The following is a 27,871-nucleotide window of genomic DNA, read 5'->3' as shown; positions in this document are numbered from 1 at the left end:
CTGGTCAGATCTGAGGCCCTGTGGACAGACAGGGTAGCCAGCCCTCAGGCACCTGCTGGTGTCCCTAACATGGCCAGAGGCGTGTGAAATGAAACCCTGGCTCCTGAGGTCTGAGGAGCTGGGGCCTCTTTGTGGTCCCCAGAGGGGCCGTTTGATACTGAGGCTGACCCTGGTGAACTCAGCCCTAGGCCACCAACCTCCAGGCACAGGACTCTGCCTCGTGCAACTTGGACCTTAGGCTCTCTCATCACTCACAGGGTTCTGGGGTCACTTAGTAGGCACAGGGACCATCCAAACACCGGCTGGCTCCCCAAGGGGCAGAGAAGTATGCCCCCACCCCCACCCCAACCTGAGCTGAAGGGCAGCCTGCAGGACCAGCTCCTTATGAGGAAGGCCTAAGACAGGGCCAGAGAGCATGTCCATCCTCCATCCTCCCCCACAGATTTGAGGCAGGTCAGCCAGACAAGCCTAGGGTCTTCCAAAGGGCCAGTCTCAATGAGGCATCCTGGGATGTCACATTCCTGGCTCTGTAGGGTGTAAAGAGAGTTCCAGCCATTTCCCCAGATGCTGGGCAGGACCTAAATCTCTCTGAGCTTTAGATAATTCTGAGTATTGTAGTAGAGATTCTGGCCTCCTCTTCTGACTCAGGGGACATTCAGGACCAACGAAGAAACTTCCAGAATACTAGTCCCTGCCACTTTCCTCTGCTGCCTCTCCCCAGGGAGGGAAGTCTGATACGCACCCATCAGCTGAGCACCAGGCGTCCCAGGTCCATCCATGGATTCATCGATGGGATCCCATGGCACCCTGAGAGTCCACCTGGAGCGGGGGAGAAGAGGCCTGTGCTCTAGTCTCAGACTGGGGACAGGTGTGTCCTATAGAATGCTCAGGAGCGGCAGCCCTTGGGGAGTCACATGAATCCCACCCCTCCTTCAACGTAACTGCCCAGGTGTGGGGCCCTGAGGCTGGTGTGTGTGGTGCTGCCCAGGCTGGGTGCCTCACCCTAGGGGAGACGGCCAGCCCTGTTACCATGAGCCCTGCAGACCTCCCTACCACCCCCCTACGCCCTACACCCCACCAATCCCCCCAGTCCCTCCCACTCCCGGCAAACCACCCGCCCTGCCACTCTCCTGGAGCGGCCAGGGCCAGCAGTGTCAAGGGCCTGAATTTCAACTCTGGGTCTCCTGGATTCTCATCAGCTGGGTGGCCTGGTCAAACTACCCCCGCCTTGGGCCTCAGCTTCTCCAAAAATCTTAGCTGATTACCACAGCCTCTCCTCTGTCGAGAACCTGACACTGAAGGGCATACTCTGTCCCCATGGGACCATCATTGGCCCCAGTGTGTAGGGAGTGCTCCAGGGAGAAGCTCCTCCCACTCTGCAAGGAGTGGCCTCCAGCCACAGCTGTTGCTTCAAGGGCATGGTCACTCAGGAGGTGGAGTTTCTCCTTTTCCTTTGGTGGCCAGGAAGCTCCTAGCAATCTTACACTCCATGCATTGCAGTCACCAGGAGCTGCCATGTTCCCTCTCTTTAGATCTCTGGCTTTCCCTTCCTTTAGTCTTGACTGTGTCTGTGCCTCAATGTGACCCTCAGATGCTCTCCAGAGCGAGCATGGTGAGTAGCATGTGCCACAGACTACTCTTTCCTCCTGGGCAGTGTTGGCTAGAAGATGCCATTGCTCCTTCAAGCAGGGGGCCACTTGACTACACTTCCAGCCACTACAGGGAGCAAGCATCGGGAGCCTGGAGTGGCCTGTCACCTGTCTGTCTCACATGTCTCTCTGTGCTGGAATAGAGTCTATGAGGCCCCACATCACCCAAGGCCTCAGGATGGAGATTCGAACTTGGTACCTACTGGTGAAATGGAGTCAAGGGCTCTGGCTCGGCCTCTGCTGCTTCCACCTTGGAGGATGTGCTGGGCGTGGAGGACGAGGAGTCTGTTCCCAGGACTGCCATTCCCAGAGGAACCCCCGAAGCTCGCCTGAGAGCCTGGGGGCCCTTCCCTGCACCCTGGGGTCCCATCATCATTCTCACACGTTGGTCGGGACACAGAACAAAGAAGGGCCCTTTGAAAGGACAGAGGTGGTCAACAGTGTTACCAGCAGGGCAGTCATGCACTGTCAAACAGGAAAGCTGCCCGCCCCAACCCCAAGGAGACCCACAGTGAGGGCAGGGACCCTGCAGGAGCCCACACTACCCTCTTCTTCCTGGGATACCCATCTGTGGAGGCCCAAAGGAGGTCCCAGCCTCATCTCCACTGACAATGGGAGACAGGCAGACTCAGTCTCACTCTGGGCCTCAGTTTCCTACTTGTGCTATTCAGGGACAGACATGGGATTCCCATGTCCCTTTGTGTTTGGATGCCTGGCCTCACCTGAGTGTCCACCCATGGCCAGGGAGGAAAAGCAGCCTTGAGATGAGGCCAATAATCTCAAATCAGGGCCAAGGGGTTCTAGACAAAAACCCTTTCTTGCCATTCTCCTCAGCCCTTTCCTCTTTGGGAGCCACACACATTTTTGTAAGCAGTGACAGTGTCTAGGACATCATGCCTCCCACCTGAGACACTCCTGTGTCCAGAGCTGTCCCCTACAGTGTGCCCAGCCCTGTGTGATCTAACCAGGGTCACCGTTGCTGCCCACCTTCCTGGGCGAGGAGGCTCTTGTGCGTCTGCTTCAAGGCATCCTTGTTTACATACATGAGAATGGCCGTCTCTTCCTCCTCACTGGGTGAGAGCAACCAGAATGTCTGGTCCACCAGCAGGTTCTCCAGGCAGTGGTGCGTGAAGCCTGCAAGGCCAAGCTTATTACCAACAGGCTCTAGGAGGGGTAGGGGATCCCAAGACCTCAAATACCAGACCTGAGGAGGACCCTGATATACTGTTCTTCCCTGGGAATATCCCAGAACCTCCATACCCTGTGGATGCCCCTCTCACTGTCCTGGCTGTCAGGGTTACACCTGCCCACCCACTATATCATCCGGCCTTGTTGTCCCTTAGGGTTCAGAGATGTCAAGGGTAGAGTGCTCTGCACACTGGGATGCCTATGCCCCAGTGTCATAGCCAGTGTCCTCCATGCCCATTTCCGTCAATCCTGTGCAGGCCTGTGGGGTGCTGGCTGTCACTGCCTGCATAGGGACCATCCCTTTATCAAGTACTACTTAGCTGGGAAGCATAGCCTCCTTGCCTTTATAAAGTCAGGTCAAATGCTGAGAGAACCCTTCATTTACAACAAATGGGGGTGGACATTCAGGACAGAACTAAACAGGCCACTGTCTTCTGGATGGCAAAGTCCTCTATTGGTTCCCAGAGGGCAGACAAAGGACGAGCTGACTCATAGAGACTGAGCAATGTCCCGGCTTCTGGTGGCTCCTCCCCGGCCTGCCTAGAGGGCTAAGACATGGTGACTTGGTGAAGTCCACGGAGACGGCATGATTGCAGATGTGGACACATCGTTGTCCTCTACAAAGTCCTACAAAGCACACTGGGAAACAACTGTACAACTGATTTCTTTTTTTTAAAATCTCATCTTTTTTGTTCGTTTGTTTTTGTTTTTTTCAAGTCAGGGTTTCTCTGTGTAGCTCTGGCTGTCCTGGAACTGGCTCTGTAGACCAGGCTGACCTTGAACTCAGAGATCTGCCTGCCTCTACTTCCCAAGTGCTGGGATTAAAGGATGTGCCACCACCGCCCAGCCAAAAACTCATGTTTTAAGGAAATTTTTTGTTGTTGTTTTTGTTTTTGTTTTTTGAGACAGGGTTTCTTTGTGTAGCTTTGCGCCTTTCCTGGAACTTACTTTGTAGACCAGGTTGGCCTCGAACTCACAGAGATCCGCCTGCCTCTGCCTCCCGAGTGCTGGGATTAAAGGCGTGCACCGCCACCGCCCGGCTGTTTTAAATAAATTTACGAGTCTGTCTTGGCCCACGTTTATGGACAGTATGTGGCCCACAGGCTACAGGGTAGGCAGGCCTGGGCGTGCCGGGGTGTGCTTGGGTGCAAGAATCCAGCCTCCTTCTGAGAAATGCAGGGAGGGGCCGCAGGGCTCAGTCCCATATCCTGTCGCAAAGCCCTGGCCTCCCTCATCCTGGCCCATATGCTTTTGTTTCTGGTTTTTCTGGAGTCTAGGGTGATGTAATGCTAGGTTTCTCCAAAGGGGATACCACTACCCACTGTGGGAAGGCAGCTGCCTTACCAAGAGCATGGTAGGTAGAAAACTTCCAGATTTCTTCAAAAGTCTTAAACGTCACCACGATCCGGTCCTGGTCACTGTGGATGGACAGCAGCCTGGCTGACAGTTCCTTAAGAGGAAGAGACAGTGAGTGACAATATCCCGTGGTCTCAGTGCATCTAATTACTAGAGAACAGGTACGTGGCTCTGGAGAGAACTTGAAAAAACGGTCCTGGTTGGGATGACAAGTGCAAGGTTCATCCCTTACATTTCAAAAACTCATTATCATTATCCACCTGACGGGGGGGGGGGGGGGGGGGGAGGACACCAAGGCTACTTCTTATTGTAAGTGGTCAACTGGGATCCAAACACTGGAGCCGGCAGCCCAGAGGCGTGGTTTGTTGAGCAGCTTGAGGGCCAGGGCTGTACTAGGGCCTGGTGTCCATTATCTGATACAGCAGCTCACTGAAGACAAAATTATAAGCATTTCCAGTGAGTAGCTAAAGGAGCTGGTTTCACACAGGCCAGGCAAACACCAAGGTCAGGACATTCTATCCCAAGTCTGTGATGGTGACACACAGCCCAGCCCTGTCCCTCACTGTCCTGAGTGACTCTCCAAGCTCCGCCACCTTCCTCATCTGTCCTTGCTTAGAAGGGAGGTGTCCGACTTGCTGCCTGGGCCCCTGAGGGTCGACTCACTCCGAGCACACGGGCCACTTCCCGGCTGTCATTCTCCAGCAGGCGCAGGCGGCTCCTCAGGGCCTGCTGCAGGCTGGGACTCCGCAGCCCACTCTTCCGCCTCACGGCCAACAGCTGCAGGGTCAGGTCTGGAGGAGCAGGAGGTGGGTCAGGCAGCTTGTCTGGCCCGATGGGGGCAATGCTTCCCACCAGCTTTCCCCCCTCCACAGAAGTCTATAATCCGACAAACTCCACAACGCCTGTAAAGGGCTGAGTGGCTGTTCCCTCCCCAACCTTGTTCTCAATTATTTATCTGTGTCATCCAGCAGGGGATGGGACCCTGGGCCATTGTTTACCTCTCCAGTCTTGGTTTCCCTAGCTGTGCCTGCCCTGCACAGAAGGAGATTCATGTTCCGTCCTTCCCAAGGGCCAGCAGAGAGTATCCACTCAGCAAGGGTCCCTTAGTAACCGTGACCTTCACCCTCCCGCTCCCTCGACACAGCTTCAGGCGTGGGTCCAACTCAAACCACCATGGGCATGCCAGGCACTCTGAAGTCTCCATACTGGCTCTTTCCCACCTTCAGAAGGGCCCCACACACCTTATCAATCCACCACAAGTCCTCACCCTTGCCCACCCTCTTAAGATGCATGGGGAGGGACAGCTGAGCTGCAGCTAGTTTTTCCTGGGCCTCCCTCAGACAGTGTTCTGATCCCCACATAGCCAGAACCCTGTGCACTATGACCTGGCCTGGCTCTCACCCTGCAGGGTAGCATGATCCAGTGGGTCTTTCTTCATGGTAGGTACTGGATTTGTCTACACGTTACATGCAACCATCTGGGTCCACAGGGCTGAGAGCTGCCCAGTGTGGCTGAGGTTCATATAGTCCAGTAAATCTGAATACAAGTTGTCCTCGTAAATAGTGTCTCCACCCCTCAGAGAAATAAAATCTGTTGGCCCTGGGTGATCCTCTCTACTGCTTCAAGACATCAAGGCATCCTCAGCCCCGTCTCAGGTCTTCTTCCTGCCTTGCCCAGCTCCTAACCTGGGACAGACCTCCCTCCTCTAGCTGCCGTCTCTAATGCCTCTTGCTTCAGAATCCAGGCTCCTGAGCAGCCAATTTGTTTGTCCCAGTGTTTGGAAATGCTGATCAATCTGGCCCCCTGACTGTCCCTCAGTCACTGGCAGCGGCCTTCTCAGAGGCTGTTCTCTCCATGGAGGATACTAAGGGGAGGGAAGGATGAAAGAGAAGGAAGGAGAGAGAGAGATGCAGCTTCCCACATCCTTGGGACAGCCCCAGAGCACCTGCCTGTATCTTCTGGCCTGGGGATTCTGATGTCAATACTCTCACCCCAATCGGGGAAGGTTAGTGTAGAAACCTCTAAAACAGAGGTTCTCAATCTGTGGGTCGCAACCCCCTTGGGTTTGCATATCAGATTCCCTCCATATCAGATATCTACATTATGATTCTCACAGTAACAAAATTACAGTTATGAAGTAGCAACAACATAATTTTATGGTTGGGGTCACCACCATATATGAGGAACTGTATTAAAGGGTCGCAGCATCAGAAAGGTTGAGAACCACTGCTCTAGAATCCTGAGCTGTGATCGCTTTTGAAGCCCTTCTTCCCTACAAGGGCAGGCTCTGCATTTGCAATCAATCACACAATGGTTCACGCACCCCAAGCGACCACGGGCCGCACTGACCACCCCAAAGAAGAGTCCAGGGATGATGGGTAGAACAGCGGAAGTGAAAGTTCAATTTCAGAGCTGGGTACACAAGAGTGAGGCTCCAAGGGGAGCTTCCTTAGTCCAAGTCCATATGCAGTGCTCCCAGCTCTGTCCTCAGTCGATGCTAGGGTCAGGATGCAAGCACAGACTGACCCTGGCCTTCAGCCTTCTGTGTGTGGGGACACTTAGAACCCGAGGCCTTTCCTCAGCACCTGAAGCAGGAGCCTACATTTGACTTGTTCCAGATAATGTTAATGTGGGAGGCCTCAAGCCCCAAGGCAAAGGCCTGGGTGGGTACTCGGGTTCCCAAGACGCTCTACACTTGCTTATCGTGTGACTTGGAATGACCCCTCTCCAAGGTCCACGTGTTGAAGTCTTGGTCCTTTGTTTGTGGTGTTAGGAGGTGGTGAGGCCTTTAAGATGCAGGGCCTAAGCTGGGTGTGGGGGCTCAAGCCTATAATCCCAGGGCACAGGAGGCTAAGGCAGGAGGATTGCCTCAAGTTTGAGGCCATCCTGCTTAACAGAATGAGACCCTGTCTCAAAAACAAAAACAAAAAAAAAAAAAAAAAATGAAACAAAGCAATTAGGGCTGAGTGGGAGCCCCTGGAGAGCGGAGGGAGATTGCAGGACCTGTCTCCTCTCTCTCTCTCTCTCTCTCTCTCTCTCTCTCTCTCTCTCTCTCTCTCTCTCTCTCTCTCTCTCTCTCTCTCCATTCCCAGCCATGGGGCAAATGCTGTTTCCTGACATGTGCTCCCACTGGGACTTGCTGCCCCAGATCCAAAGCAAGGAGCCAGCCAATCAGGTGAGCAGGAGGTCCACTCTACAAGCCTGCTCTGTGCTGTTACAGTAACAGCCAGTGACACAGACAGCACATCTAGCCTGTTGTGAAACTCAGGCCCTGATACTTACCTGTGGGATACACTGCCACTTGGCTGGAAGTAGTTTCGGCAGCCAGCTCAGCTATACTGGGGGGAGGAGCCACATCTGTAACATACCAGATGATTGCGATTAGAGGGGCAAGTGATTCTCCAAACCACCTGGTCCCTCAGGAAGAAGGGTTGGCACCCATTGGACTCCTTTCTCATCTGCCACCTGAGATGCCTCACGAAAAAACCCCCAAGAGGGTAGGCTGTTAGCCTGGCAGCATACTGCAAGGAAGCGGTCCTAACCCAACAGCCCGGTTCTAGAAGCCGACATGGGCATCGGACTGAAACAAGGTTCAGTGGGTTGGCGTATGCAGCTCCAGACGAACTTCCTTTCAGCTTCAGGACACCGCCCATGTGCCATGGCTCTGCCCACTCTCCAAGTTCAGATCTCTGACTCTGTCCCCCTTACCAGATGTCTTTCCAGATGCAAGGGCAGCATGTTTAAAATTTGCTCTCAAACAATTCAGAAAAAATGATCGTGTCTATATATACCCTCAGTGAGAGGCAGTGGACATGGAGAAATGCTGCATTGGAGGAGGTGAGAGCCGTTTACTCTGTTTCTTGTGACTTCTGCTGTGCCACCCCTGCCCTTCCAAGACTCAGAGCTGAGGATGTCCTAACCACTGAGCAGCCTTGCTGCCAGTGGTCCCTAGGACAGATGTCCACAGGCTGGATGGGCCTGGCTGCAGTCGTTCTGATGCCACGATGTGTGTGTGTGTGTGTGTGTGTGTGTGTGTGTGTGTGTGTGTGTGTGTGTGTGTGTAGTGCTGGTGGTGGCGGTGGTGATGGCGGTGGCGGTCATGGTGGTGGCGGCTATGTTAGGGGTTACTTTACAACCCAATAATTCCAATTTCTAAATATCTACTCAAAAGCAATGAAGAACGGGTCTGCACAAAGACTCATACCCGAGTCTACATGGAAAGGGCCAGGGGAGATGTCTCTGCTGGTAAAGGCACTTGCCGCTGAGCCTGGCAACTTGGTTCAATCTCTGGGATCCACAGCCCAACCTCCAGAGGGGAAGTATCTGGCCACATGGTCCCCAAATGCTTCCCAAGCTCTCTCAGCTCTGACACTGGCAGTCTCTCCCTGGTGGCCTGGGGGTGACTGTCACGACTTCCCTGCTTATCTGCATGTTCCCTTTAGTTTTCCTGCCCAGGCCTCTCTGGAAGGAGAGCCATGACAAGCTGTGGGCTCCCCAGGCCCAGGCCCCGGCCCCACCCAACCCTCCCTTCAAGGGAGGACCATTTCCTGTTTTTGAGTCAGTACTAGACCACCAGACTCCTCCTTCTTCTCACCCAGGGGCAGAAGGACCAAATGACAGATCTAAAATCTGCAGGTGTCCAGCCTCCACACATCAGGGTCGGAGTCAGGCCTGCCTGGAAGGTCAGGGCTCCCTTTTAGTAAGTCATTCACTCTGGGTCAATCAGGAGTGACTGAGCGCTAGCTTTCGGCTATCTCTAGAGGCCAGAGACAGGACAGCTGAGCAAGCAATAATAGTCATTCAACTTGAGGAAGCTTGAGAAGGGAGAGGGCCTGTCCTCCTCTGTTCTATTCTCTCAGGGCCTAAGGATGGCAGTGATGGGGTCCTTGGGGTTGCTAAGGTTGCCTCTCAGGTTTTTCAAATGGAGGGAAACTGAGGCCCAAGCCTAGCAGTGCCCTGTGGACAACCATGATATTGTCCTCCTGGGGCGCAGCTCATCTGGCTTCCTCATCGTGGCATTCAGCTGCTTGCCTGGGTAGCTACACAGCAGGAGTCACCACCCAGGCCTCAGTAAAAGACTCCCAGCTCTGTCAGCATGGAGGCGTTAGAAGAATGTGTAGTGGATAGACAGGTGGACAGGAGAATAAGATGGGCTTCAGCGGCCATACTCACCACCTCTGACTGCTGCCTCAGCCTCCTCAGGCCCTGCTCTCTCTTGACCAGTGGGCAAGCTCACAGATACACTGTGGATCTGGTCCCCATGGCTACAGCCTCCTGGAGGTTCGTCAGAGCCCCGCCCCATGGTGGCTAGCTCCTCAGAAGTCACCTCCTCCTCCCTGGAGCTCCTCATGACACACGGTGGCCTCAAGGCCAAGAGCTGGGCATGTTGCTGGCCTTCTGTGGAGAGAGGACAGTGGTCAGCCAAGAGGCCTGTTAGTGACAGGATGTAGCTGTCAGAGCCAAGTCAAGAGAAGACCGGAAATACAGGGTGCCCAGCACCTCCAAGAACCAGCGGTGAGCTTTGTTTGCCGTAGGGGATTCCCACAGGCTGCTCTGGCCACCAGACCCACAGGTTTCTGCATGTTTTTCCACACCTCAGGCCACCTCACCCACCTCTTCAGTCCCTCACGTCCACCACATATTTACTATGTCAGGGCCTTTGTGCAGAGGCTGATATTTCCGCCCAGAGAACCCAAACCCTTCACCAAGTGAATCCCCACGAAACTTTTCAGAGCTCCACTTGGCAACTTCCTCCCCTGCTCAGTCAAACAGTTGAATCCGGCTTCATCAGAGCCCAGCACCAACATGGACATCCAAGTCACCTCATCTGACAAGACAGGCTGGGTAGAGATGGGGGTGCCTCCCTTCTTGCTCTCCAGGAGGTCCCTGAGAAATGGCTCAGTGTCCGACCTAGACACCTGCTCAAACATCCTTGTAGATGACTCAACACATGTACAGGATGCTGTGGGGACAGAAATGAGCCCAAGTCTCCATCAGACACCTGTGGGTCCTGGTTTTCAGTTGCATGACCACACACCCCATCTAGCTAGGGCTGAGGGAATCAGCTCAGAGCGGGGTGAAGAGAAAAAGAGGAAAAAGGGACAAGAGGATGTGGAAAGAGAGAGGAAGAAGGGAAGAGGAGAGGATGCATCTCACTGTGACCGGGGAGGGGATCTCGGTTTTGTGGGCTGTGTGGTTCCAGACCCCGTGACTTCAGCTGGTGACTGTAGGGCCTGTCATTGTGCCTCACTCTCCCCTGGTATCATTGTGATAGAAGGACAATGTAACCTGACGGCCATGCTCCTGAATGGTTCTATCATCTATCAGAGGGCACGGAGCACCAAATGCAGGTAAGTAGATGGGAGGGGCCACAGGCGGGGCTATGGAGCACAGGCTAGACTCTCAGCTTTGGTAACTGTGACAGGGCTAGCCACAACATTCCCCCAGAGAGGACCAAGGGCCCTATGCAGAGGTTGACTGAATGTAGTTCACCTAGCCTTGGGGGTGGCAGAATGGTACCTGGGCAGCTGGAAAGGGAGGGAGACTCACAGGGAGGAGACCTGGGTCCCTGGGAGACAAGGATTTGTGGAAGCCACAGCCCCACCTCTGAGAAGTGGCCTCAGTGAACCCCTGACCTACCTACCCATCTAGGCCCCTGCCTTTCATGGAATCTAATAGGTTGGTTTGTGGACAAATCCTTCTCATTCTCCAACACTGCCTGAAGGCTAAGATCTGAGATAGGCAGATAGGAAAGAGATATATCTCATATCAAAGGGACCAAGGGGACCCTGGATCTCTACAGACACCTGTTCACCTCAACACTCAATCCCAAAGGAAAACAAAACAAAACTCCCCAAATAAACAAAACCACAGGCACCATGAGCCTGGCATGGCCCAGTTCTCAACAACACAAGAACCAAGTCTGCCCTCCTGTCCCCTGTCCCTTAGGGCATTGTCCCAGCTGGTCATGCCTGAGATCCTCCAAGGCATCCTTCAGGCATTGGCCCTGTCCCCCCCTCCCCCTGGCCTAAGTCTAGCCTGAGCCTTCCCTGCCTTGGTTTACCAAACTGTTGCCCTGGTTCCTACCACTGCAGAGGCCCACTGTCTTTCTTGCCCAGGTCTGTGAGGACGAGAAGGTACATGCCCAAGGGGTAGGTGACATCTGATCCCCTCTGGTGTGACACATGAGGGCCCTCAACCAAGCACTTGATCCAGTCTCTTGATGAGTGAGGTCCTGGTTTGTAGGGTCTGTGGCTCCCAATCACTGCCCCCCAACCCACCATGTCCCACCCCAGTGTTCTTACTATTCTCTCGGCCACTTGAGGTGTCCCTACCCCAGGCTGGCCAGTGTCTCTATAAAGCTGACCAGAGCCCATGAAACTTTACCATCCCTGGGTCAGGGGGGCACTCAGGGGTCTCACACAGACCTGGCATTGGACTTAAAAATTATCTCTGGAGAAATGGGGCTCCCAGCTGAGGGAACTTCCCACCTCCTCATCGAAGGCCCCAAAAACTGTAATCACAGTGGGACTTAAGAGCTCCAGGGAGGAAGTAGGGCCCTGTCTGCTCATGTGGAGCCATCTCCTCCCTGCACAGACCTCCACAGGCCTGCTTGGCCTGCTCCAGCAACAGAAGCAGCCCAGAGCCCAGCCAGCCCAGCCCCAGATGGTGTCCAGAAGCCTCAAATGTACATTTGCTGAGTCCAAGCAGCCAAGAGTGGCCTGCAGAATCTCCTCTCAGCCTTTGTCTTCTGCCTAGATGGCAGAAGCATCAGGTGACACCAAGTCAGCCACCACAGGCTCTGGCCGCCAACACCCACCTAGTTTACTGCTGGAACACAGAGACCTGGGGCCATCCTCGGTGTGTGTCGGGGTGCTCTACACCTCAGTTTACCCATCCATAAAATGAGAACAAAAACACCCACTCAGGATGTTAGGATCAAGCAGACAGACAGCATGCTGGCTTACAGCTGGCATCAATACCCTAGGCTGCAGGGAGGAGGAGCCTTTATGCTTGGCCCTGCCCATGTTCCAAAAGATCTGGCCAGAGATCATCCACCAAGGGACACCCTGAGCCTATGCTTTGCAGGACTGTTGAAACTGCCTGGAGGTGGCAGCATTCTCCACGATCATACTACCAGGAACTTCAGGGCGGGGACTTGGTTGGAAACAGGTGGTTTCAGATGAAGTTGCCCTCTGTCTTTTTGGATGTTGCATTAGAATGGGCCCAATGGAGTAAGTGGTCATGCCAGATTAAAGTGAGTCCTCTACCTGGTACCTGGGGTCGACCGAGAACAAGACGCACAGAAAAGGGAAGGCATAGGACAGAGGCGGGAGCCATTTAGCCACAGCAGAGGCTGGAAGAAGCTGGAGGGACTCTGCCTTGGGAGCCCTGACTCCTGGCCTTCAAACCCTAGGAGAACAATTTCTGTCCTAGTTCGTTATGGCAGCCATGAACATGGTGACACCCTGAAGGTTTCTCTTCTGGGAAAGTGCCTTCACACACCCACATTGTGGCATTTGTGATTTCACACACTTAAGAAGCAAGAAGCCCCGTGAAACCAGCAACATGTTGACAGTCACACTTTTCAGCATCCTTCCAGTCTTCACCTTTAACCTCAGCTTAGAGGATGACCCTCACACTGTCCATGTCGCAGATATGCAGCCCAAGGTTTGGCCCAGCCAGGGAACCAGCAGCAGAGGACTCTAAGTCAGGTGGCAGGAGTCTGGTTGCTCACCCTGAGCACATTTTCCTTCTATCTTTGTGCTGCCTGGAAGTACCTGTTCCTTCCTGTAAGTAGCTGTTCTTCCACAGTAGGGCAAAGAGGGTCAGAAAGCCCCGGAGCCCTAAAACAAGCTGCTCCTGCTGACGTATTTCATTGGTTAACATAAAGAGACCCAGGGTGACCTCAGAGTGGCCAGGGCCATAGCCACAGGGGCGCCACGAAGCTCCATGCTAGCACGGGCGTGCTTGTCATGGCCTGCAATGAACCAAGGCTAGAGTTCAACACTTGGGGCCCACTGGCTTTCGAATCCCATGTTGTCGCTCAACTCCCATGTCTTGCTCAGACCTCAGGGACACATTCACAAAGGGTCAGTGCGGAGGCCAGGTCACAGTCAGCAGTTGGTCTCATCTGGGCAATCTTGACAGTTTGGCTGAGCCGCGGGGTGCTGAGTGCCAGTCTCCAACAGCTCCCTGGCAGGGTCCTGCCACAGCCCAACCCCAAACAAGCCAGAAGAAAGAGGAAGGTGGAATACTATTCTTAGATACAATTGTGGCAAAGCCTGGCTCTACCCACCACAGCCGACTCCCAAAGTCCATACCCCACTCTGTCCAGAGCACCCTTACCTGCGCTCTGCTCTCCGGAGAACCTCCTCCCAGGCCCAGGGACGCAGGTGTCAGGTGGCCACTTCTGGCTCAGCTCCTTGCTGACTGGCCTACACAGGCCGTCTGTCTCCAGCTGGCCTGGACAGGCAGGGGCCGCCCACAGCTGGCTGGCTGGCTGTTCAGTACTGCCACCACCCCCTGTTTCCTGCCCCACTTCCTCCCTGAGCCTAGGGGCCTGGAGACCCAAGGCGGGCCGCGCGCTGCAAGGACTCCACTGGTCAGTTGATCATTAGCTCCTTGTGGACCAGAGCCAGGCCCTGGCCCTGCCTGCCCACTGTGAGCCCTGTGCTCTGTGGTGAAGGCTGCGGACACCCTCAGTGCTGAGATTGGGGAAGTCCACGGGAGGCGGGCCCTCTGGCCCCGCTAACCCCAGCCCTGTTCTCTGTTCCCTTTTCCCATATACACACGTGCATACACATGTATGCCGACATATGGGTGGCCTTAGAGACATGTATGGGTACACAGCCCTCTCACACATTTCTGCATGCATACACACAAAATACGCAGGTGCTGCTTCTCTCTCTGTCCCTGGCATCATCTCAGCCCATTGATTCCAAACAGGAGCCTTCTGGAAGGGGCCAGTCTCCTTCTCAGCTTGCAAGTACCACACATCCTTGGAGTCAGCCTGTGTGTGTGTGTGTGGGGGGGGGGACACTTTACTTTCCCACAGGCTGTAGCCTGACTGAAAACTTCCCCATGGCCCAGACTGAGGCCTGCCTCTTGTTCTCCCTCGCAGTGCCCACCCTGAAAGATGGGGCTGGGCTGCTCCCCCCCACTCACTAGGTGCTGTAGCTATCTCTCCTCCCCGCCTGTCTCCATTTGTGAGGCGTTCTGAGGGTGTAGGTGCGTTGCGCTTCCCCTCTCTCTCCAGAGAACGCAGACCCCCGGGAGGCTAAGCGTCCAGCAGGCCTGTTTTTCTGAGAGCTGTGTCAACTGAGGCCCTTGCAAGCCCACACCCATACATGGGTCTGGAGGCATTTCCTTTCCCGGCTATTGTCTCCGCTGAGCCCAAACCAGTATCCTGTTTGTCTCAGAAGCCGCTCTCTTGGCCCAAGGCCAGGGGGATTTTCTGCGAGTTTCCCCCAGTGTGTGTAGGGCGCTCCGGGGCCATCCAGCAGGGCGAGACCTCTCTGATCCGGGGCTCAACAGCAGGATCCTCCTGAAGTTGTGGGGGTACAAAGCAGACACACACAGCTCTGACTTCCAGAGGGCCACTCAAACCCCAGCCTGCCTCACTTGGGTCCCTCTAGAAGGGCCTGTCACCTTCCTGGGCCTCAGTTTCCCCTTTACAAAAGGTAGAGTTGGGAGGCATCCAGCTCCCACAGTTCTGATCGACGACACAGCTGGGCTGGAGTATGTTCAAGCTGTCATTGCTATGATGCTGATCCCTTGGGTACATCATGCCATGGGACTTCTTGACAGCCCAATGAAACTGTCATCCCTGTGATCCCAACAGGCTTGATATCAAATAGACTTAGAGAGGTATTTTCCCAGGGTCTCTCAACTCAGGCAAGTACCGGAACCAGGGTCCTCGCTCCCTTATCCCCTCACTCTTTGGTAGCTGGGTCTAGACAGAGGCAGCAGGCCCTATTCCTAGGGATCCCAAGAATCAGATCCTACCTTGAGAGATGAGGTCTCCAGACCATCACAGCCTCATGCTTTAAACACCAAGTCAAAAAGCAGTGGCCCCACTTCCCCGCTTCAGCACATAACTCCACAGGTGCTGCTGAGATGCATTGGGGGTGTGAGTGACCAGTGGCCAGTTGCTCTTCACCCCACCCCACCTCTCGTCCCTGCTCTTCACATTTCCCCGCCTGCTCTGGGAGGGGAAGCCATGGTTGGAGCTACATAGAAGATATGTTATCCTCCTCAGGGAGGACTCACTGACAGAAGCTAGCCTTCTGAGGCAGGTGCTCCCTGCCCGCCATTCAGGCTGCTCAGGATCCAGGCCATCGAGGCCAGAGGCACACATTTAATGAAATCATGGGCACAACTACTAGTCTGGATTGCCCTGTGATTATGAAATGCGAGAACAGGATGCATCTAAGACAAGGGGTAGAGCCACCCCTGGGAGACCATGGTGCTATTATACCACAACAGGAACAAAGGAATGTTCCTGGCCTGGCCCTCTCAAGAGACTGTAGGCTTTGAGCTGGTAGCCAGCACCCTTGTTCTCCCCAAATATACCCTGAGGCTCTGATTCAACCCCTCTGCATAGTGTCCCCTTGTGTGGCACACTCAACGTCTTCTGAGGAGACAAGTGTGCCATTGTGGGGACCCTCTACTCCAGGCCCTACCTATGGGAGAGTCCACATCCTGCCCACCAGGATCCAGCTGTGGCTTGAAGCCCCATAGCCATGGTGGCCCACTGTACCAACTCTGACACCAGGATACCATGACTGACTTGGACAATGATGAGAAGGCCTCAGAGGGCGGGCAAGGAGGACTTACTGAGACAAATTCTCTTTGGAAACTAAGCAAAGATGGATCGTGAAGGATCTCCAAGGAGACAGGAGAGCTCGGAAAAGCACTTAAGCCCAGGTGTGTCCCAGAGGGCTGCGCCTCTGGAAGCCACTCACTCCCTAACACAGACAGCTAGGAGAGGCCAGGCATCCTGCCCTGCGGGTAATCTGCATCAGACTGTATAAATATTGAGCTCAGGAGAGCAGAAGCCTCCAGCAGAGCCTTAAGATCATTCTAGAATATGAAGACAAGCATACTTTAAGGCCCAGAGAAGAAATGTGTTTAGCTTTGTTGACCATCAGGCCTGATGTGACTCTGCCATCCTAATGGGTTCATCAGGGAAGAAGCTTGGTAGGCATGGCTACCCTCCGCCACCACTTCACACAGCAGGGGACCAGGTCTGGCCTAGGAGTATGGTCTGAGGACTACTCTGTCGAGGCCTGGAGGTAGCTTGGGTCATGCTGGCCTGAATACCAGTGGCTCACCCCTGTGACAGACTGTACATGCAAAGGCTCAACATGGGGAAAATACCTGCTAGGGTATAGAATGCGTGCTAAGAGATGGTGGGAGCGGCTGACTTGGAATCCAGGAATCCAGAACTTCATCTGCTCCACATGGGGTGGAAGCAGTCACACCGAGGAAAAAAAAAACAGTAAAGCATTGGTTCTCTCATGGGCAATGGGCTCCGAAGGACAAGGCAGCAGCTGACATCCTTCAGGATTGCACATGGGGAAACTGAGGCTTGTAGAGAGAGCCACCCTCAGCCCCTTGCACAGGAAAGAGAACTTACAATGTGTTTTCATTTCAAGAGTAATTCTTAGAGCTCAGCCCTGTCCATAGACAGGTACAGCCTTGGGGATGCACCCTAGTCTCCGATCCTCCCCATGTCAAAGCTGCCTAACCCCGAAACCAGCTTGTAACTCAGCAGAATGTCCTATATCTCAACGGAAAGGCAGACTCCAACCACACCTCTCAGGCAAGCTCATCCCTGACTCCCATCTACCCTTGAAGGGCAGGCTGGTGGGTCTTGAGTGCCCTTGCTGGGTGGCATCCTCTGCACAGCTAAGAACCCAACCCGTCCCTCCATGTCTGCTTGTACGATAACTAGGTAGGGCAGCATTTGTCTGGTGCTGGAGAGCAGCTGCTGTGTGCACACATGGGTAGGTCTAGAACCCCATGCGCCCAATAGGTGCTGGTCTGTCTGTTATTGTTGGCTCTGGCCACTGGAGCCAGTCCTGAGTAAAAATGCACTCCAGCCCTGGACTGCAGGAGCTGCTCTCTGCAAAACAGAGGAAGGGGGAATGGGCCACTCTCAGGTAACTGAGGGCCACTCAGACCAGATGGACAGACAGACAGGCCACCCAGGCGGAGGCTCCCAGGAAGCAGAAAGCAGTTCCCTTGCCTCTGAGAGTCCAAAGACACCTACCTGCTCCCGGGAAAGGGCTGCCTCTGGGATGCCCCAGACTTAGGGTAGTGATACTGGCCGGTGATGTCCAGTGGTGTCCAGCATCACCCTCCAGCCTGGGAAGTCTCTGACACTGCAGCTTACCAAGTCCACAATCACTTCTCTCCCTTGGGTGAGCCTCAGTAGGCCGGATGTGTCACGGTGACTCCCCTGAACGGTGCTCTCCGTCTTGGGCAAGGGAGTCAGAAGAAGGGTGTGGGGCCCCACACCCCATAAGGAGACAAGTACACAGGAAAAAAAAAACTGGCTTCAGAGCCCTTCTTCTCCCTGGGTGCCCAGGCTGCCATGCCAGGGCCATGCCCCCATCCAGCCTGGCAGCAAGAAAAACTCCAGCAGCTCATCCTTCAACAGTGAAGAGTGGAGATCTCACAGAATAAGGTCCCAGTGCTGGGAAGGGCCAGGTCTTTGGACAGTCTGGCCTATGGATCCTGAGTGCACAGAGGACTGAGTAGAAAGTTCTAGACTGGGACCGTGTAGGTACTTCATAGCTGCCACTTTCCCAGAGAGTTTAGGAAAGTCTTGTCCCAGTTTGTATATGATGCCAGGATACTAGGCCCCAAGCCCCATAGGCTCTCACTTCCTAGAGTCCCTGTGCACCTGACTCGGGGTGCATGCAGGCCTTGCCTGGAATTCCTGGCATTTCCTAGAGCCCAGTCACCCCCGGGATGATCCTGGCCATGGCCTATGCAAACATTAACCAGTCAAGGCACACACTTCCCGGCGGACCTTTGAGAGGAACAAAGTTGTATCAGCTGAGACCTCCTTCTGGAAACTGAGGCCACATCACTGCCCTCTAAGGTGGGCAGGACGACTTGAGGTGGGGATTTCTGCAGCCCCGCCCCTCAGTGTCAGCCTCAGGCTTAATGGGGGTGTGAGGGCAAGGGCCTGAGGCCACGCTGGCTGTTCCGGAGGCACAGCCCCACATACTCTCTCAGCCACTTTCCGTGTCTCCACTCCTAGCCAGACCTCAGGTCCTGTCAATGCACCAGCCTCGCCACACACCCCAAGCACCTTCGCTTCAGTCAGGAGCCCAGTGCCAGCTGTGGGTGCCAAAGGTCCGCTTCCTGGTCTCTCCAGCCAAGCACACCGCATGTACCCAGTCCTCCTTTGGTCCTGCTCTGGTGACAGCTAGATGGGAGGGGATTACTTATCTGGAGCCCGGAGCCAGGCTCGGCTCCCATGTTCTCTCCTGCCTCCTGGGGGGCATCACGATGGGGTGTGGCGCTGCAGAGACAGAGACCAGAGTGGCATCTGCCGGCAGGCCCTCCCTGCATGCTCTGAACAGCAAGCCCCAAGGTGACAGCCACACCTGCACCCTTCACAACCCGGGAGCCCAGCTGTGGTGTTTCCCGAGTGATGTAATGGAGGCGTGGCCAGAGGGACCACGGCTTTGATGCCAAGCCAGGTGTGTACTGTGGAGTCGCCTCTCATCTGCCACAGGAAGGGACATGCCCTTCAGCTCTGTAGAGCACTGTTCATACACAAAAGACAACCTGAAGACAGACACCTATCTCCCGCTATTCACCCCCACACACAGTTCTCTTCAGAGGTGACTGAGGAAGGACAGGTTCTGGAGTCAATAGCTCAGGTGAGTCCTCTGGGTAGCTATTTCAAATTTAGCCTCCACATCTGCCCGGCTCAGTATCTGTTAGGCATGAAGGAGGGGGGCACAAAGAAAGCCATTATCACCACTGTCATGATATTTCAGCAGGGGTGAGAGTGGAGGAGATGGACCAGTGCTGAGCATCAGAGATGTGGCTGGGCCACATAGCCTGGACCACCCACCGGAGCTCACAGTCACGTGGCAATGATAGCCACAGGGGCCCAGGCAAACAAAACAGCTCCACCCCCAGGGCTGGGACAGGGCAGGCAGTAGATGGGTGGAAAGTGGCCTGGATGGGGTGCCCAGACAGCTGTGGCTCATGAAATGTGACTGCATACATTTCCTGGAAGGGTGGGAAATATACAGATGGTCACGGAGTGGCTGGTAGTGCCAAGAGATCAGAGAGTACAACTGATGGACTAATCAATCAACCATGGATGGGTAGATAAGCAGATAGGTAGATAGACGGATGGACAGATGAATGAATGAAGGAATGAATGAATGAATGCATGGTGGCTCAACAGGTCCCCACCGTGATATGACTATGCCAAGAGGACACAGGCACTAACTAAAAGAGGTCCCAATGGACACAGCTAGAACAATTTGAGGAAGAAAATGAAGCATCAGTGGATGGTAACTCAATGTGTGATATCTGTTCTTGATTGTCAGCTCACTACATCTGTAATTAACTAAAACCCAAGTGGCTAAGCACACCTGTGAGGGATTTTTTTTCTTAATTAAAACATTTGAAGTGGGAATATCTATTTTTAATCTGGGAAGACCCACTTTTAATCTGGGCCACACCTTCTGCTGGAAGCCTCTGAAAAGGACATGGAAGAAGGAAGCTTTCTTTGTCTGCTCTTGCTCACTCTGGCAAGCCCATTCCATCACTGGAACTGGAGCCTACCTCTTTGGGATTCCAGCATATACTAAAGACCAGTTGAGACATCCAACCTCGTGGACTGGAAAACTGCCTCCAGACGTTGTTGGACTAGCTGAACCACAGATGGTAAACCATTCTAATAAATCATATATATATATTGAAAAATTATATTCATTCTATCGGTTCTTTATAGAACCCTGACTAATATACAAGGTGTGAGATAATATCCCTAAATCCAACCTGGTATGAACAAGGCTAGCTAGCTAAGTGTGGTGCTTTGAATGAGAATGGCCTCTATAGGCTTAAATATTTGATTTGTTGTTGTTGTTTGAGACAGGGTTTTTCTTTGTAGCCCTGGCTGTCCTGGAATACTTTAGTCGAGGCTGGTCTCCAACTCGGAGATCTGCCAGCTTCTGCCTACCAAGTGCTGGGACTAAAGGTGTGCATGACCGCCTCCTGGCCATAGGCTTATATGGTGGACTGTTTAGGAAGGCTCAGGAGGTATGGCCTTGGTGTGTCACAGGGGAGGAGGTTTCAAAAGCCCACACCAAGCCCGGTGTCAAGCTGTCCCTGCCGTGGATCAGGATGTAGGCTCTCAGCTACTGCTCCAGTGCCACACCTGCCTGTTTGCCCCCATGTTCCCTGCCATGATTGTCATTGACTTACTCTCTGATTCTGTAAGCAAGCCCCTCATTAAATGCTTTCATTTGGAATTTGCCTTGGTCATGTTTCTTAACAGCAATAGAAAAGTTACTAAGACAGTGTCTCAGGGTTTCTATTGCTGTGAAAAGACACCATGACCACGGCAACTCTAATAAAGAAAATATTTAATTGAGGGTAGCTGGCTTACAGTTTCAGAGGTTCAGTCCATTATGATCATGAAGGGGAGCATGGCAGCATGCAAGAAGACCTGGTGCTGGAGCTGAGAGAGCTACATCCTGCAGGCATCAGGAAGTCAACGACTTTCACACTGACGGAAGCTTGAGAAAAAGACCTCAAAGCCCAGCCCCACAGTGACACACTTCCAACAGAAGGTGTGGCCAAGATTAAAGGTGTGCCCTCCAGCATCAAGGTCTGGATTAAAGGCATGTGTCATCTATCCAGCCTCCTCCAACAAGACTACACTTCCTCCAACAAGGTCACACCTCCTAATAGTGCCATTCCCTAAGAGCTTATGGGGGTCAAATACATCCAAACTACCAGAGACAGTAAGTAAATGGGGGAGAACAGGCACCTGCCACCCAGTGCACTCCACAAAGGTATGTTACCCTCCTTCCCCGACTGCAAGAGACCCGACAGTTATTCCCTAAGTGCACCACTCATGGTGGCCTCCCCAGGACAGTGTAGCGATCAGAGCAGCCTTACCACACAGACTCATGGCCAACAAAGCAAGGGGCCAAGGTCAGTACCAAAGCAGGATCTTGGGAACTCGTCACCCAATCTTACAAACCCACTGTGTATGTGAAACAGGGCAGGGGGACAAGTGGGGACAAGTTCTCTCTGCTCTGCAGTTAGGGAAGGCTTTTAGGACTCAATTCGGTGACTCTTGAACAGGGTCCTGGAGGCTGCGTGGGTGTCAAGAGTGCTGGGCGATGTGAGACTCAAGGTGGACAAGTTCTGAGCGGACCTGACAGAGGAGAGAGGCTGAGGTAAGCCCATGCCATGATGAGAAACATCTGCAATGGCTGCCCAGTCCTCTTTGTCCCCCTGAGGGAAGGACTGTGGTCCTGTGGGTCACAGTGGGGACAAAAAACTAACAGACCTCACCAGACACCTACATTTGAGCAACTGTAGTCCCATCCCTGTCTACGATCTTAAAACTTGACATGATGTTGTCTGACCCTAAGACCCTCTTTGTTACTGCCAAGGTTAGATCAGCAGCACTGACATCTGTCACCACATCCTTGGCAGGCAGCCAAGATCCTTGTGCCACTAGGTCACCAACACTTGCAATCACAACTGCATTCACCTTTGGCCAGCAGTCTTATTCCCTGGGCACTCATTTTCAGATTGCTGCCTCTGGTGTGGGGACAGGTGCCAACCCAGCTGTTTACAACACCAGCACCTTGGAAATAGCCTGGTGTCAGATAAGTCACACCCCCTCCCGCACTGCATAGCAAGTGCAATGATAAAGAACCAGGGCTCTCTGGCATGCCTTCGAGGTATGCTCTGGAGACACATCAGGCAGGAAGTGAGGCAGGAGCAGCCACATGCCACCTGGGCACTGGAGCACACTCCTCTCCTCTGCGGGTGAAAAGAGACCAGGAACCTAGGATGCAGAGCCTGGGGCCAGCAGAGCGGGTGTCACAGGGGAGCTCAGGGGACTTTGGAGTGAAACCATCTGATGACATTGTGGAGATGGGTGTGGCACCCTGGTGTTCTCAGAAGACACTGACCATCATAGCACAAAGAGTGGACCTCGGTGGACACAGATCAAAAGGACGGCGGCTACCACAGGACATGTAGAAAAAACAAACAATCCAATGGGTTACAAATGCATGGTGGGTCTTGTTAAAACTGAAAGGGGGAACTGGGTGTGGCAGTGCATGTCTTTAATCCCACAGTTTGGGAGGCAGAGGCAGGCGGATCCCTGTGAATTCAAAGCCAGCCTGGTCTAAAGAGAGAGTTCCAGGACAGCTAGGGATGTAACACAGAGAAACCCTGTGGGGGGGGGGGGGGAGGGGCGCGAGACTGAAAGGAGGATCCCAGGACAGAATAGGACATTCAGAATTTGAATGTGGAGTGGCCTCCAGTTGTATTAACACCTGCACTAGATCCTGAGTGGATAACCCCTTGTATTGGTTGTTTTTTTTTTTTTTTTTTTGCCTAACATAAGTTAGGGTCATCTGGGAAGAAGGAATCTCAATTGGGAAAATGCCTCCACCTCCATAAGATTGGCCAGTAGGATACTTCTGTGGGACACTTTCTTGATACATGATTGATATGGATGGTCCTGGCAGGTGGTCCTGGGATATATAAGAAAGCAAACTGGCTAGGCATCGTGGTGCATGCCTTTAATCCCAGCACTTGGGAGGCAGAGGCAGGTGGATCTCTGTGAGTTCAAGGCCAGACTGGTCTACAAAGTGAGTCTCAAGACAACCAGAGATACACAGTGAGTCCCTCCCTGTCTCGAAAGCAAACAAACAAACAAAAACAAACAAACAAAAAGATAAAGCGGCATTCCTCTATGGCCTCTGCTTCAAGTTTCTGCTCCCAGGCTCCTGCCTTGACTTCCCTGCATGATGGAGTACAAGCTATAAGATGAAGTGAAGCCTTCTCTCCACAAGTTGCTTTTGGGTCCTGGTGTTTATCACGGCAGTAGAAACGCTAACATCCCTGCACCACCCTGACACGAAAGACACCAACAGCAGGGGACAGAGGACTGCTCAGGACGCTGTCCTGCCTTCATCTGTCGTTCCAAATACTGTAGTCTATATAAGTCCCGGCCAGAGGACAAGGCTAGACATATTTGGACGGCAAATGGCTGAGGCTCAGAGATGGGCACAGCAGATGGGATCCCGCTGAAGGACCTGCTCAGAGTCACACCCCAGCCCTCCGACAGCATGACCTGCACCAGGGAAACTGAGGCAGGCTTTTGAAACAGCATCTTGTTCCAAATGTGTGGAATTATGAGTCTCAGCCCTGCTGGGTTCCTGGAGGGCGGAGACACACCCTTCACCGTGAACAAAGTTCTGCTGGGGCCAGGCTCCTACTACCAACTGCACACAGGCTACACATGCTCTTCTCTTCTCAGCCCGGGGACGGGGATGGGGGGTGGGGGGGTGGGGGGGTGTCATTCCTGGGCTTATGGCATCCATGGACAGATTCTCAGGAGACCTACCTCTTTCTCTAGGGCCTGAGCTGGCCTCCTCAGCTTCTGTACAAAGTCCATACACTCACAGCCTGGGGCAGCCTTAAAACACAAGCCAACAGACTTACTCAGCAGGACTACCCTTCAGTCCTGGCCTGGGAGGGGAGGGGGATGGTGGGGGATGTCCGGATCACAGCACTGCTGTTCTCAGCGGCTGATAACTGGCAGGAACCTTAGCCCCTGGGGAGGGGAGGGCTGTGCTGGATTGAGAACAGGGAGTTTGGGAACAAAGCACAAGATCCCCGACCTTTGGTGCTGGTGTCCAGCAGGTGGGAAAAATTGGAAAGCAGCCTGGCCCCAGCCCCCAGCCCAGGACTCCTGCTTGTCTGCAGGGTGCATAGTACGGCACTGTAGCAACTGTGGGCACTGACCACGTGCACACACTGCTCTGGGTACCCAACAGTACATCCCCAGAGGACAGATGGGAAGACTGAAGTTCAGAGGAGTAGAGTTGCCAGAGACTCTCCTCCAGCAAGTGTGGTCCTGAGGCCAGAAGCCAGCACCTGCTGCCTCTGCTACTTCACTACTCCACAAGGCCCAGGCCCAGGGCCCAGCCCGGGTCTGAGGATCACGGGGAGACCACACCCTCTACCTCAGACTGTCTGTCAGCCCTGACAGGGCCCAGTTCCATACACTTTTCAGACTGGAGGAAACCAGGGTCCCTCTCCTTGACCACAACCACCTGAAACCTGTCCTCCGCGCTGCTCCAGACTAGACCTGTTCAAGTGCTCACCACCCCCAAGCACGCCCACTCTAGCCCTCACCTGTCCTCACAGGTGAGCAGATTGTAGGCCCCTCCTGGGGCAGACCCAGCAGAAATGTCTAGAACTTACCCTGCCAGGAGAGGAGACGCTGCCAAGGACAGGGTGGGTGGCTAGGGGGCCTCCAGGTCCCTCACCTGCACTGGATCACCGTCTTAGTCCTCAGGAGGCAGCAGAGCAGGCCCTGCCCAGGCCACTGGGCTCCAATCAGACAACCTGAGTCATCAGCTGGCTGGGCCCGCCCTGCTGGGAAGGGGCCAGCCTCCTTTTGACCTTCCTCCTCCTTATCAGCCATCAGAATATCAGCTCCTGGTCAGCATTCCCCAGCAGGGCGCGGAGGAGCAGTTTAGGAGCTCTGCCCAGGCTTTGGGGGGTCTGAGTGGGGGGGTGGGGGGTGGGGGGTGGAGGGGCACACATCAGAGAGTAGAGGCAGGGCACTGGGACAGCTACCAGGTGAATGACTTCGCTAGGATGCAGACTGCTCAGGTCACTCTCATGCCCGGGGTTTAAAGCTGGGGCCGAGACAGCTGACTAGGGAGTTTAGCCAGCACTGATTGAGCACTTACTGTATGCCTCCAGGCCCCATGTCGAGCCAACAAAGCAACAAAGATGGGCACATCTCCCAGGTGGTGTTCAGAGAAACTGTTCCCAAATGTGGATGTCCCTAAAGTTAGATCCTGGCCCCTACCCTTGCCTCGTGAGGGTAACGAATTTGGGTTCTTTTTAAGGCTTGCTAAAAAGATCCTTGTCATCAGAGGAGTGTGAATCCTTGCTCTAAATAGCATTCCTACCACCGTAACCCTGCCCCTTAGGGCCCCCTAGTCACCAGGGTGGGGCTGCTGCCTCCTCCTGGCTGGCTGGGTGACGCCAAGAATGTTTCTCAACCATTCTGTGCTTCCCTTTCTTCCGGTTTGGAAGGGAAGAACCCAAGGAACTCCAGCATGGGGCGAATGGATGAATTAGTAAACGCAGAGGATTTGGCCCCATGCCGTGCACGTGTGGGCGCGCACAAGCTTGCACACAGCCCCCACCCTGGGTTTTTTTTTTTTATCAGTCATCCTGCGGATTCTGACTCTCTATTTACTGTTGTTTGTACTGACCAGAGGCGGGTGTAGGGGGTGGAGGACAGAGCCAGCTCAGCAGGGAGGCAGGAAACACCAGACGCCAGCTAGGCTCAGGGCTTGTCAGTTAGGAGCTGACCCCTCAAGTCTTCTTACCTGTGCAAATGGATGGGATTCCAGCTGTGTGGCAATTCTCTTTGCTTTTACATGAGATTTGCCCTCAGATCTCTGTTCCATGATGATATCATGTTCTCAGAAGCCCCCGACACTGTCCCTCTGTCCAGGCCTTGCCTTCCTCAATGCTATACTCTTTGTATGCATGCCTGTGGTTCCGATGCTGCTTCCAGCCCTAGGATTCTGCCATCCCTAGCCAACTCCAGCCCTTTAGTGCAGTTAAGAGACCTCTCTCACACCTATCCATCATCACCTAGGCAGGGGTACTGCTGGCTGACTCCCGGCACAGACAGGTATGGCAGAACCTGTGTGACGGGAGATTCCCCGCCCCCCCACCTGCACGCGCCCCCAGTGAAGCTGTCTGGTAGGAACTGGTGGCCCTGGAGTGCACTATCATTAGCAGAGCGGCCAGGCCTGGGCCCTTAGAAAAGCTCAGTCCAACCTGCTCCCCCACCTCTCCAAGGCCTCACATCACCAGACACCTGCTGGGTGCCTCCTTTGTGCCTTCAGTTTGAGTGTCCCCTGACCGACAAGGTCTGCAAAGCCGTCCCTTTTCCAGGCTCCCAGATTGGCTCGAGCAGTGGAGTCGCTTTGAGGGAATGCCATCCTGGAAGGTCCCAAATGGGGCTGGGGCGCCTGCAGCAGATCAGCTCCCATGGCTCCCCCGACCCCGAAGGGCAGGACCAAGAGGCTCATTTATGCTTAGAGGCTCCATGTTCTGCCTCCCTGACCTGACTGGTCCCCTTATAAGACCCACACCTTCCCTCCCAGCTCCACGGCAGGTGACAGGTCCCTCTCTGAGGTTAGGTTTCACTCTGTACAGTGGGAGAGGCTGGGCCCAAAGCTCTCTAAGTACCCTTCTGCCAGAACCCTCTGGAACTCCTGGCACAGGAGCACGTGCCCTCTTTGCCTTCCAGATGGCGGCAGCATCCTGTAGTGCTCCCTACCTTGTCCCCAGGCCACTGTGCGCTGAGGGGCGCCGCACAGGGGGCACACCAGGAGCCACCCCCTCTCCTACTCCAGGGTTCTGGCCATGAGCTTCAGACAGCGCCCTCACACCATACTTGCCTGCTTTAGGCTAACTTGTCTGAGCTCAGAACCCATAGGAAGAACCAGGGCATGAAACTCAAACATAACCTGCCGATGAGGACCGGCCCTGTGAAGCCTGACTTTGTTTAAAACCTGGATCCATCGCACATGTCCCAAAGCTGATGTCTTACCCTTTAAAGAACATATTGGATGCCTGGAAGTTAAAATAAAGCCAAGAGCTGGGCGTGATGGCACACACCCTTGCATGGCCGAGGCAGGGGCAGGTGGATTTCTGTGAGTTTGAGGCCAGCCTGGTCTACATAGTAAGTTTCAGGACTGCCAGGGCTGTGTAGAGAGACCCTGTCTCAAACAAACAAACAAACAAACAAACAAACAAACAAAAAAACAAAGAAAGTAAAGCGAAGCTCATATTTTCCTCTGTCCAGTCTTTGGCCCCAAAGTGCCCTGGTTAGGACACCCCTGTTGTTCCCCGCTGCTCCTGAGGACAGACTTTCAGACGTCCCCCAGCTGAGGTGGACTTCCCTCCCTGGCCTGTATTGTAAACACCTGCCTTACCGATCTCCAGAGCTTATGTCCTTTATGGCTGTACACAAGCTCCTCCCACAATCACCTCTGCTTCCTCATCTCCAGCCAGAGCAACAGCTGTCTCTGGGGGACTCGCTACACAGACTCAGTGTCCCAGTCTGGAGAGGATGGGCCTCTCCTGGTTTGTCACTTCTTTCCAGCGGAAACCTGGAAGACAAACAGGTGGTAGGCGAAAAGGGACCGGGGACAAGGTCCAGATCCTTTCTGCTGAGAACTGACTCCTTCAAGTTGTCCTTTGACCTCTTCACACACACACACACACACACACACACACACACACACACACACACACACACACACACACACACACACGGTGGTCTTGATAGAGGTCTAAGGATGGAGACAGGCTGTTTGATGAAGCAAGAACAGAGATCT

The 27,871-nt window shown here is 54.0% G+C and overlaps 1 protein-coding gene across 4 annotated transcripts in view; it reads right to left on the bottom strand.

Annotated features, from left to right (window-relative positions):
* The window catches only part of Sh3tc1 (SH3 domain and tetratricopeptide repeats 1), a 46,634-nt gene extending 21,800 nt beyond the window's left edge, over positions 1 to 24,834 (bottom strand). Inside the window, exons 1-9 of one of the 4 annotated variants that reach the window (XM_076545718.1) lie at positions 24,699 to 24,817; positions 23,836 to 23,907; positions 9,366 to 9,590; positions 7,476 to 7,550; positions 4,857 to 4,984; positions 4,182 to 4,287; positions 2,637 to 2,783; positions 1,853 to 2,063; positions 743 to 819 (exon numbers count right to left, since the gene is read on the bottom strand). In XM_076545718.1, the coding sequence (XP_076401833.1) occupies positions 743 to 819; positions 1,853 to 2,063; positions 2,637 to 2,783; positions 4,182 to 4,287; positions 4,857 to 4,984; positions 7,476 to 7,550; positions 9,366 to 9,543 (922 nt within the window). In that variant the 5' untranslated portion in view covers positions 9,544 to 9,590; positions 23,836 to 23,907; positions 24,699 to 24,817. Of the gene's footprint in view, positions 1 to 742; positions 820 to 1,852; positions 2,064 to 2,636; positions 2,784 to 4,181; positions 4,288 to 4,856; positions 4,985 to 7,475; positions 7,551 to 9,365; positions 9,591 to 13,541; positions 13,918 to 23,835; positions 23,908 to 24,698 lie in introns of those variants that run through there. The other 3 variants (XM_016004027.3, XM_006985585.4, XM_016004031.3) reach the window with 3 other exon arrangements.
* Between the last annotated feature and the right edge of the window lie 3,037 nt (positions 24,835 to 27,871).

Source organism: Peromyscus maniculatus, chromosome 10, assembly GCF_049852395.1.
Source record: "Peromyscus maniculatus bairdii isolate BWxNUB_F1_BW_parent chromosome 10, HU_Pman_BW_mat_3.1, whole genome shotgun sequence".
Lineage (NCBI taxonomy): Eukaryota > Metazoa > Chordata > Mammalia > Rodentia > Cricetidae > Peromyscus > Peromyscus maniculatus.
Note: the sequence above shows the minus strand (reverse complement) of the source record. Positions and strands in the feature narration are given on the sequence as shown.